This window comes from Artemia franciscana, chromosome 21 (genome assembly GCF_032884065.1).
Source record: "Artemia franciscana chromosome 21, ASM3288406v1, whole genome shotgun sequence".
Taxonomy (NCBI): Eukaryota; Metazoa; Arthropoda; class Branchiopoda; order Anostraca; family Artemiidae; genus Artemia; species Artemia franciscana.
In genome coordinates, this window is record NC_088883.1 from 12743062 (window position 1) to 12755760 (window position 12699).

At 36.0% G+C, this 12699-nt stretch overlaps 1 protein-coding gene across 2 annotated transcripts in view; it reads right to left on the reverse strand.

Annotated features, from left to right (window-relative positions):
• LOC136041110 (uncharacterized) overlaps window positions 1-12699 on the reverse strand; it is a 56016-nt gene that overhangs the window by 26098 nt on the left and 17219 nt on the right. For both annotated transcript variants that reach the window (XM_065725672.1, XM_065725671.1), the window contains exon 2: window positions 9528-10209. In XM_065725672.1, the coding sequence (XP_065581744.1) occupies window positions 9528-10209 (682 nt within the window). The remainder of the gene's footprint in view (window positions 1-9527; window positions 10210-12699) is intronic.

The window sequence follows — 12699 nt, forward strand, 5'->3', positions numbered from 1 at the left end:
TATATATATATATATATATATATATATATATATATATATATATATATATATATATATATATATATATATATATATATATATATATATATATATATATATATATATATATATATATATATATATATATATATATATATATATATATATATGTTTTTAACTACGTAAAACTTGCGAATATACAACAATCTTGGCTTTCCCATTGTCTGTGCATATAAATAGATTGTCAGGTTAACCGACTCTTGAACATGCAACATATAATGGTCCATGGGAAAACAATCCGTATTCAGATCTATACCTCATGATTCTAATGATTGCCCTTGAGCTTTGTTGATGTTGATTGCTAATCGACCATTCCCTGTGTCGCCATCGTCATTCATATATCCCCCTGTGCCCCCCGGCGTCCCCGTTGTAGTTGTGTCCCAGTGTCCCGGTCGTCATTTGTGTTCCAGTGTCCCAGTCTGTGATTTCTCTTTGAGTGTCCCGGGCGTCATTTATATTCCTTGTGTCCCGGTGTCCCGGTCGTTATTTGTGTCCCGGTGTCCCGGTCTGTATATACATTCGTTTTTGAATTGGTCTTTTTTTTAGTTTTTAGTTTTGTACCTTTTTTTAGTTTTTTTAGTTATACCTCATGATTCTAATGATTGCCCTTGAGCTTTGTTGATGGTGATTGCTAATCGAACATTCCCTGTGTCCCCGTCATCATTTATATATCCCCCTGTGCCCCCCGGCGTCCCCGTTGTAGTTGTGTCCCTGTGTCCCGGTCGTCATTTATATTCCCTGTGTCCCGGTCGTAATTTGTATCCTGGTGTCCCGGTCTGTATATACATTCGTTTTTGAAATGGTATATGATGAAATAAATTTTTGTATTTTTCCCCGTTTTTTCTTTTTAGTTTTTTTTTATTTTTATTTTTTTTAGTTTTGTTTTTCTCCTTTATTTTTCATTGTTTTCCTTTTTTTATTTTTTTTTTATTTTTTAGTTTTTTTAGTTTTTTAGCTTTTTTAGTTTTTTATTAGTTTTTAGTTTTTTTCTTTTTAGTTTTTTTGTAGTTTTTACCTTTTTTTAGTTTTTTTAGTTTTTTTACCTATGTCCTGGTTCTCATTTATACTCCCTGTGTCCCGGTCGTCATTTGTGTCCCGGTGCTTTGTTGATGGTGATTGCTAATCGAACATTCCTTGTGTCCCGGTCGCTTTCTCTTTGAGTATCCCGGTCGTCATTTATATTCCCTATGTGCCGGTGTCCCGGTCGTCATTTATATTCCCTATGTGCCGGTGTCCCGGTCGTCATTTGTGTCCCGATGTCCCGGTCTGTAATTTCGTCAGTCGAAAACATGACGTCAGTAGACAGACAAACATGACGTCACTCGACAGACACACACACAAACAGACAACTTATTTTTATATATATAGATAGATATATCACATATATATATCATCTATCTATATATATAAAAATAAGTTGTCTGTCTGTGTGTCTGTCTGTCAGGTGACGTCATGTTTCTGTGTCGACTGACGTCATGAAGTTAGTTGTCGTCATGTTTGCTACGACGGTGACGTCATTAACGGTATTTAAGACATTTGTTCACGGAAAAATGTTTAATTGTAAAATGACTGAAGAACCTACAATGGCAACAGCCGAGGAAGCTGCTCAAAGAGTTTATGCCAAAAAACTTGCTGCTGATAGAGAAAGTAAGAAAAGAAAGCGTTCCGAGGAATCACAAGAACAGCAAGAAAACAGGCTTGCAGCTGATAGAGAAAGTAAGAAAAGAAAGAGTGCCGGGGAATCACAAGAACAGCAAGAAAACAGGCTTGCGGCTAAAGAACGCAAAACCGCGCAGTTAGATGAAAATCTACCTGGACAGCGAGAGTCAAAACATATCAAAACTGAAAATGATAGCGATGATGATTGGGTTTGGGATTTTGACTTGGATAAGGTCATCAATTCCTACCAGATTTAAGTTAAAAAAGCAAAGGTTCGTCGATATGTACTTCATAGTGACGCTGAAAAATAAAGAAGAAAAAGAAAACTGAAAAAAGAAAAAAGGTAAAAAACTAAAAAAAACTAAAAAGAAAAAAAAACTCAAAGAGAAATTACAGACCGGGACACAAATGACGACCGAGACAGAGGGAATATAAGTGACGACCGGAAACCTCAAAGAGAAATTACAGACTGGGACACCCGGACACAAATCACGACCGAGACACAGGGAATATAAATGACGACCGGGACACAACTACAACGGGGACGCCGGGGGCACAGGCGGGATATATAAATGACGACCGGGACACAGGGATTGTTCGAATAGAAATTACAGACCGGGACACCGGGACACAAATGACGATCGGGACACCGGGACACAGGGAATATAAATGACGACCGGGACACTCAAAGAGAAATTACAAACTGGGACACCGGGACACAAATGACGACCGGGACACAGGGAATATAAATGACGACCGGGACACAGGGACACATCATTAGAATAATGAGGTATAGATCTGAATACGGATTGTTTTTCCCATGGACAATTATATGTTGCATGTTCAAGAGTCAGTAAACCTGACAATCTATTTATATGCACAGACAATGGGACAGCGAAGAATGTTGTATATTCGCATGTTTTACGTAGTTAAAAACATATATTTATATCTATCTCTATTCACAGGTGGGACACAGGGACACAACTACAATGGCGCGTAACTAATATGGCGCGTAACGACTTACGCGCGCGGGGGGGGCTTGGGGGGGGGCGTGAAGCGCCCCACCAACTAGGTGTTGGGGTGGCGCGAAGCGCCATCCCAACAGCTAGTATATTATATATCATTATATATCATCATTATATATCATTATATATCATCATTATATATATATATATATATATATATATATATATATATATATATATATATATATATATATATATATATATATATATAAAAATAAGTTGTCTGTGTGTGGATCTGTGGATGGATCAGGTGACGTCATGTTTGTCCGCATATGACGTCTGAATTATTTCACACTAATACAAAAGAAGAAAAAAACTAAAAAAGGTAAAAACTACAAAAAAAAACTATAAAGAAAAAAAAACTAAAAAAGCTAAAAAACTAAAAAAAACTAAAAAAAGGTAAAAATCTAATAACTAAAAAAAAACTGAAAAAAATAAAAAAAGGCAAAAACTACAAAAAAAATAAAAACTAATAAAAAAACTAAAAAAGCTAAAAAACTAAAAAAACTAAAAAAAACTAAAAAAAGGTAAAAAACTAAAAAAAACTAAAAACTAAAAAAGAAAAAAACTAAAAAAAAGGAAAAAACTGAAAAATAAAAGAGAAAAAGAAAACTAAAAAAATATGAATAAATATATATAAAAATAAGTTGTTTGTGGGTTATGTCTGTCTGTCTGTCTGTCGAGTGACGTCGTGTTTGTCCGCATATGACGTCTGAATTATTTCACACTAATACAAAAGAAGAAAAAAAACTAAAAAAGGTAAAAACTACAAAAAAAACTAAAAAGAAAAAAAACTAAAAAAGCTAAAAAACTAAAAAAAACTAAAAAAAGGTAAAAAACTAAAAACTAAAAAAAACTGAAAAAACTAAAAAAAGGCAAAAACTAAAAAAAAACTAAAAACTAATAAAAAAACTAAAAAAGCTAAAAAACTAAAAAAACTAAAAGAACTAAAAAAAGGTAAAAAACAAAAAAAAACTAAAAACTAAAAAAGAAAAAACTAAAAAAAAGGAAAAAACTGAAAAATAAGAGAAAAAGAAAACTAAAAAAATATTAATAAATATAAAAAAAAATCTAAAAATCTAAATAAACTAAAAAAGAAAAAAAAGAAAAAAGGAAAAAAATAAAGGAGAAAAACAAAACTAAAAAACGAATGTATATACAGACCAGGACACCGGGATACAAATGACGACCGGGACACAGGGAATATAAATGACGACCGGGACACAGGGACACAACTACAATGGGGACGCCGGGGGGCACAAGGGGATATAAATGACGACTGGGACACCGGGACAGAAGGAATATAAATGACGCCCGGAACACTCAAAGAGAAATCACAGACTGGAACACCGGGACACAAATGACGACCGGGACACAGGGAATATAAATGACGACCGGGACACAGGGACATAACTACAAAGGGGACGCCGGGGTGCACAGGGGGATATATAAATGACGATGGCGACTCAGGGAATGGTCGATTAGCAATCACCATCAACAAAGCTCAAGGGCAATCATTAGAATCATGAGGTATAGATCTGAATACGGATTGTTTTCCCATGGACCATTATATGTTGCATGTTCAAGAGTCGGTAAACCTGACAATCTATTTATATGCACAGACAATGGGACAGCAAAGAATGTTGTATATTCGCAAGTTTTACGTAGTTAAAAACATATATATATATATATATATATATATATATATATATATATATATATATATATATATATATATATATATATATATCTATCTATATTCACAGGTGGGACATAGGGACACAACTACAATGGCGCGTAACTAATATGGCGCGTAACGACTTACGCGCGCGGGGGGGCTTGGGGGGGGCGCGAAGCGCCCCCACCAACTAGGTGTTGGGGTGGCGCGAAGCGCCACCCCAACAGCTAGTACATATATATATATGTATATATATTATATAGCTAAGCTTCGACTACAGTTTTTGCTCTACAGGGATTTCATTTGGAGGTCTAAAAGTAGGATAGCCGAAACAAATTGATCAATTATTAGTACCTATTGTTTCGCAATTAAAATTTTACAGTTAAGAACTTGAAAATCACATAATTGAGCAATTCTCTTAGTATCAACCTCATAAAATATTTAAGAATATGTCCTCATGACATCTTAACTATGCCTCCTACTATCCAGGATTTCCCGCTGCAAGCTATAATAGATCACAAATTAATCAATTCAGTTTCAGCAGCTTCGCCCTAGGGATAAAATAATGCCGAGGTTAGGCTGGTAAAATTAAGATGTTTTAAGTTGAACATCAGTAGGGGTTTGATTTAAAAAAAAAAAAAACATAATAAGTACGTTTGACATAATTCCGTCTATATAAGCACAATTTCGGGACCGTAATAATGACACAATTTAAATACATTGCAGTCTCCTCTGTTTTGCAGCCCCCATTTCAAGCCAACCCTGGATAAGAGGAAAGTTAACACAAAATCTCCTCCTCTCATGTCCCTAGAAGTATGTATTAAAAGTGCAGAAACTAAATTATTCCGATTTTAAAAATAATAAGAAAAATAACTACCAACAGTACTAATTATTATCTTTTAGGTGCTATGTTATTGTGTTGCGAGAGCAACATTTTGGTTCTGTCGTGTTTTTTCCCCTACCACCCCGATTTCAGCTTATTCCTAGAAACTGGTAAGGGTCTAGTCTCTTCGTTTTTTTTACGGAAAGTGTGGACCTTGAGCCAGATTGATGAATATGACTGCATTATGGAAAGCTTCGCAGAACTCTTACCTGGGGCCAAAAAGGATGGTGTTGCTTGTGTTTCTACCCATGTCTGTTCATGATTTTAGCTGAGTTTATCTTTCGGTTTTTCGCACTTGGGATTGCGGTATAGAAATGGTATCAAATGTACCTCTTAAACTTTAAAAGTTCTCTCATTGCTAAAGAAATTAGAGTTTATCCTTTGCTCCTTTCTAAGTAATGACGTTAGAAACTTTGCCTATGGCAAAATGTCAACTTTTGAACTAAGACAGATCGATTTTTTTTCGACGGCAGTCGATAGCTCTTGATGAGCCGATCAAAATATATCTCATCCATTTTTTGGTAGAAAAATTCTTTCATGAGACATACCATTTTGAAAATTTAAAGGGGTTGACAACTTCAGTAGTAAGGTACATACTGTTATCAAAAATAGGCCGATACAGAAATGGTATCAGATGTGCCTCTTGAGCTTTAAAAGTTCTCTCATTGCTAAAGAGATTAGAATTTATCCTTTGCTCCTTTCTAAATGATGACGTTAGAAACTTGGCCTACGGCAAAAAATTCAACTTTTGATCTAAGACAGATAGATTTTTTCGACGGCAGTCGGTAGCTCTTGATGAGATGATCAAAGTAAATGGTATCCATTTTTTGGTAGAAAAATACCAGTTAGGCAATACCCAAAAAATACCAGCTAGTTAAATACCAGTTAGAAAGTTTAAAGGAGCTGACAACTTCAGTTGAAGGGTGCACACTGAAACCAAATCTAGGCTGATACCAATTGTGAGACATATAGGGGATTTTTAAGCAACAGTCGGCTGTTAGCTCATAATCATCTTCGGCACCGAGGGTTTCGCACCTTTTGCTAGTTGGTGTATCTATTATTTGTTTCCGGTGTATTTGATGGTAAGACCAATTTGGTTCCAGTTGTAAGACTTGTAGGGGACTTTTAAGTAGTAATCGGCTCTTAGGCTACAATCATCTTCAGCGATGAGGGGTTTGCAACTTTTGCTAGTTCCAATGACGGATTTGCAACTTTTGCGAGTTGGTGTACCTGGTATTTATTTTCAGATCCTTACAGATTAAAAACTTCAGCGTTTAATCAAAGCAAGGAAACAAAACTAAAGTGTTGCTCTCGCAACTCTTTACTCGGCGAAGCCGAACAAAGATTGCCGCAACACCTCATGTTGCCCATAAAACGCAGACCTAGTTTTCTATGAGAAAGAACCGATAGACCCACGTGATCACAGCTTTTGCAGAAGTTTGTACTATGCCTTAGCAAATATAAGTCTCTGGGGCAATTGCTAATTTGCTAGGGGAAAGTTTTTTAAGTGAGTCCATAATAATCTATTGAAGTTATTGCTTTTTTGGCGGCTTTTGAAAAAGATAATGATGATGTCAATTCTTTGAAACTGATAAAAGTGTTTTAAGACATAGTGTTGGTAAACCAAGACATTATTTGTCTACCATCATAGATCAGACTTGCCACCCCACATGGATCTTAGCCTAGGGGACCCCTACCATGGAAATATGTATTATTTTTGGAAAAGTAGTGGGAGGTGGTTCAAGTCATAAAAATGATTCCGAAAATTTAATATTCAGAACTACATGGGTAAATCAAATCAAAAAAGCTTTGTAAGCTCTTATTTATAATGCGTTTTTTAAGATGGATGTCAGCCCACAAAATATTGCAAAAAGAGCAATCGGGTATTGCTTCGAAGATTATGATTTTCTTTGGGTACAATAGTCTTTGATTGATTTGATCTTTGCCGGTGAAAACTCGTCAGACATCAGACACAGCCTGCTTAACCTTGAGTCCCGCGTAATTGATCATAGCCACGTCTTTACTTATCTAGGAACATTGGATGAACGTTCAGTAGAGCGTGTGTTATCTGACAAAATAATGGTGGCCGTCAATATCCCGTGAGTTGTACCTGGTAAGAGCTGAACATGAAAAAGTATTTCCTTAAATTTTACTTTGGACTGGTGTAAGCCTTAGAAGTAAACTTTCTTTTCCCAATAGCTGAACCAAATAGAGGGCCCTATGCTAAAATATTCACTTCTGTAAAATGCTTTTAGTAATTTTTACTTTTTATGTAGCTGTCTTATTATGCAGTTCCATTATGATTTTATGTCAATCTTTATGTAGATGCTTCATCTTCATTTAATTCCAACGTTTATTCAGGATTAAATTCCTAGAGGCTACAAGCCTCTTGCTGTTTACATGAATAAATTGAGCTCTAAAAGAAGAGGTAAGTCAGTCTTGGCAACGAATAAAAATAGATCATTGATGATAAATCTCAGTGAAAATGACAGCTATAATATAAATTTACATAATAGCCTCAGCTTAATCGAAGGAATTATTAGATGGCAGCACCAAAGGCTGTAAGAAAGACTTTAAAGGCCTGGAGAAGATACGATATTATGAAACAATCCTGTATAAAATATCTTTTATTGGGACAGCACGTGGTGGCATCATATTATCAGTGATCTTTACTTTTTGGTCCTTTTCTTTTTGGTCTTTTTGGTCATTTTCATTTTAATTGTTAGCGTGCCCCTTTTTTATGGATAATTTGATGGATTTTGTCCTAAGTAACACGGAACAAGGTATGAAATGGGAAGATAAGATTCCCCTGCACTTAAGCCATGCAGGATATTTGATTGTCCTTGATAAAAATGTTATCGAATTGAATGGATTTTGGATGTTTTGACAACTAAGGAGGCAAGAATAGATTCGAGAATTAATGTTAAAAACACCAAGTAGCATAAATAAGAAGTACATTAGGGTAAAAAGCTGAGGCTAGATAACAAAGGACAGAACAAGGAGATAGCTTCTTTTACCTGAGCAGTATAATTAATAAGAGTAGGGGATGCAGTCAAGATGTGAATAGGAGGAAACCTTTGAACTAAGATTCGGATGCTAAAAGCCATGGTAATGACAGTGCTCAAGCACGGCTCTGAAACGCAGGTGCGTTAAAAGGTTGATGAAGATACGTGAGATGTTTTCCAGAGGATTTGCCTACGGATAGTTCTAGGCACTCACTTGAATAGTCGTATATCAAATAAACAGCTGCTGAAATGTGATCTAAACCCACTTTCCTAGACTGTAGTAAATTAAGGCTTAAAACGGCTAGGTCGTGTTTTACAGATGAAGGATAATTGCTACTTGGTCAGCTAGGTCGTGTTTTATAGATGAAGAATAATATCTTGCTTCTTTGCAATTTATATAGAGTAAAGCAAAAATAGGAAGTCTCTGAATAAGGTGGGGAGACATCATACAAAAGGATTTAAATGCCATTATAACTTCATTGGAGGGAGTAAAGAATGAAACTCTGAGCAGATTTGACTGGAGTAACGGCATATGGAGCTATTTTTACCTATTATGTAACTATAACTACAGTAATGACTAAACTCCCCTCCCCCAATACTGTTCAGTTCTGGTTGCGTGTATAACTTCCTGGGAATGTGAAAAATCATGTAAACAAAGAAGCCTTTACCCCCCTCCCACCCCTTCCTTAGTGTTAAACATTTATAATTTTTTCTGTGATTGCTTATAGTCTGTCTGTTTGTATTTGTGTCATTTCTTGTACGAGCGTTACAAAAAATGTTGACCTCGACCCCCCGCCCCTAGAAGTAAATTCCTGCTTATGTATCTGAATACAAAGTTTACAGTTCACAGACAAATTCCACTTTCGTTAGGCTCTTAAGGTCGTTGAGATTTATGCTGTCTATATTATTTTTTTTTCAGTTTGTGCATGCAATACAAAGAAGACGCAGCCAAAATAAATCAGAAATAGGTATTTCTGAGAAATTTCTTTTTTTAACTTATACAGATATAGAGTTCCTTTTTCATTTTATTCATTTTTTCAGTTATGATCTATTTTCGGTATATTTCATTATATCAAATTTTGTATTATGTTCCTCTAATTAATAAGTCCTTGTAGCGACAGGAATTGGAGCTAAAACAAAATATTCATAGTCGGTTTTTGGTATACATTTTTGGTTTTGACAGTGGAAAGCTATTGTGGTTTTTGCATACTCGAAAAGAAAAAAAAAGGATAACTCACCATTTAAAGCAAATGCTGCAGCAGCACCTAACACCAATGCAATAGGAATGAGTGCTAAGAATAATACTGCTAAATCTGAAAGATAGTGACTTCCATAGCTTTGATTGTTATATCCACCATATCCATTCCGGGGTTTAGCTGAAAGTCGAGATCCTAGTGTGCCATTAAACGATGATTCTGTTGTTGTTAAGACAACCTCTGTAAGCGATTCTAAAATTCCATCTGGAATGTATTCGTCAAAGAAACTTATTGGTCTTTCACATGTTATATTGTAGCTAAGGCTAGCAGAAGTATTAACCATTTTGTCCAGTGTTGTCGGCACTGTAATTGCAGTGCTTTCTTCTGATTTTTCAGAGGTGATGTGTGTAACTGTTTCATTTATAGTTGCTGGTTCTGTAATAGCAGACCTTTCTTCTGATATTTTAGAAGTAACTTGAGAAGATACACGAGCAGATGTTGAAAAATTAATGTCATTGCTGCTGCCACTGCTTTTTTTTCTTTTAATTTTTTTTACTTTTTTCTTTCCTTTCTCAATGAAAAGCTCATTTGACGGTATAAACTGCACTGGGTATTTTGTCGTAGATGTATGAGGATTTGGAGACGTAGTCTTCATCCAGTCAAAGAAAGCATAAACATTTGATAAGTTTTTCTTCCCGAGGGGCACTGACAAGCATGAGTAAATCTAAAAAAAAGAAGTGTTAGGTCTTTTTATGTTTATTCCCTTAATTAGCACAAAAAATCCAGTGCATCTACGGTGTCAGGTAAATTTAGAACATTAGAATTTAGAATATTCAGTTTAAAATATTCACTCTCCCAATTTAGAATATTCACGAGTATGCTGAAGTTTTCTTCAATACGCTATAATAACCTGCTAAGATTAAGGACATCGTCCGTGTAACAGACAAGTGTCACGTTTGTTGCTGCCTTAATGCATGAGGATATGCATTTTGATTGAGCTTCTAGGACACCGTTGTTAAAAAGAGCAGGCGAAGTGATAGCACCTTGTCGCGTGCCTTTACAAACAGAAACAAAACTATTTAGATCATTCAGTTGATTACTGGGACGAGAAAGTCTATTTCGTGGAGCACGCGAAAGATTAGATGAATCGAAAACCGGCAAGTTAAATGGATTTAAAATTTTGATGCGCACTTTAAGCCGCGAATATAAATTTCTCAAGGTACGAGCAATAGAGGGCTGAACATTTCTTTTTGTAGTATGAAAGAGCATGGCTCCATGTACCAATGAGTCAAATGCACGCCTAACATCGTGTGCTTCTTGAACGAGACCCTCTTGGGCCAGTTCAGCCTCTATTAGGACATTAGCTATGGCACTAAAGGCATCAACGCACCCTGTTTTATTCTGAAAACCAAACTGGAATGATGGAACGCTACATTTCTCCTTTAATTTATCCACAAAAAGCAGCTAAACCGTTTACAGGATGTAGTAGAGATTGTTATAGGTCTAAAGGTCAAACACTGAATGTTAGATTTGTCTTTCTTGGGGATAGGAGTGAGACCACTAATGCAAAAAGACGACGGTAATGTAAAAGTGTCAAGAATCATCTGCACAAGCAATCCTATATGTGGCATGAGCAAAAGGGGCTCCATAGATAACATGTTATGCACTAATATTATCTATATCAGACGAAGCTTTCCGTATGAGCTTGGAGACTGCTGTTATTGTGACTGGCACTGTAACGGCATAGTGAGACTCAAGGTAAACAGATATAAATTCATCAAGTTCGGATTCATATTTAGACTCTAGAATTGGATCTGGTGCGGCAAATTCATTCGAAAAGTGTGTTTTCCACTCGGATAGGGGAGTATCAGAAGCTTTGGGAGTATTGGAGGATGTGGTGTTTGGGGGAGCAAGTTATTTCCAAATGGTATTGGGCGAGGCAGAAACTCTAAGAGAATATGAATCAGCAATACCTGCACGGTGACGAGCTATCTCACATCTGAAAATGATTTTTTATAGAGCCGAATATCATACAAAACACCCGACCTAGGACGATCATTATCTTTCCAAATAGAAAACCAAAGGTTTGTACGGGAGCAGGCCTCGGAAAGTTTTGTATTTTTTAACCAACCGGGAACTTGAGTGTCGATGCTTGTTTTTCAAGCTAGAGCCGCTGCTTTTTCGGCACATCTTAGAGCGTGGCAGATCTCAGCACAATAAAAATCAAGAGCAATGTTTGTTTCAGTTTCATCAATCGGGTAAGATGTCTGAAGGTGAAGGTTTCTTCCAAAATAGAGTCACGAAGTTCTTGATATTGGAGCAAATGAGTCTTATCCCAGTCTATCTCTGAAAGCCACTTAGGCTTGGTTGTATTTTGGTTCACTGTTTATAGTTTTAAAAACGATTCTATGGGGAGGTGGTCTGATAATTGGTAATTATATTTTACGCTAACAATAAATTGGGAAATCAATCGAAGTAACCACATGATCTAGATTTGATGTATGAGACGAAGTGTGAATATATCTGGAATTTTCAGTTTTTCACTGCACAGTACGCTCATCAGAAAAAAATAACAGGGAGAATAGAAGCACGAAGTGACAATACGGATTCAGAAAAACTAATATCACAATTAAAGTCCCCAACAGCAACACAAGGAACTTGTCTAATACATGTGATTTCTCAAAGGCTTGCACAAATAATCGTTACGATTCATCATTTTTATAATTAGTGAACAAATACATATTTATTACTATCATGAAAAGAGAAATCACCAATGCAACAGCACAAATACAAAAAAAGAGAGATAGAAGGAGAAAAGGAAGACTGTTTTCCTAAATTATTGATTAATAACCCTACTTATCCATACAATCACATAGGTCAAACAGCATAGCCACACACAATCAACAATAAAGAATAATCCATGGACAGGCAGTCATGTCGTCAATAAGTATAAGTCGTCATTTACCAAACAATAGAAAAATAATATAGACAAATAATTCAGAGGCAACACCCAACATAAGGGCTCATCAGGAGAATACACTGGCCTATATAGGGTTTCGCCACTCTACTATGCAAGACCCTGCCCTCACTGCTAGAAAAATATCACTAGATCTAAACAAACTTGACTGAATACTCGCTGAGCCTAAAGTTGCCAGACGGACGACCTCGGGAATGAACACGCTTTACGGGAACGGAAAAGGTACAAAAGTCTGTA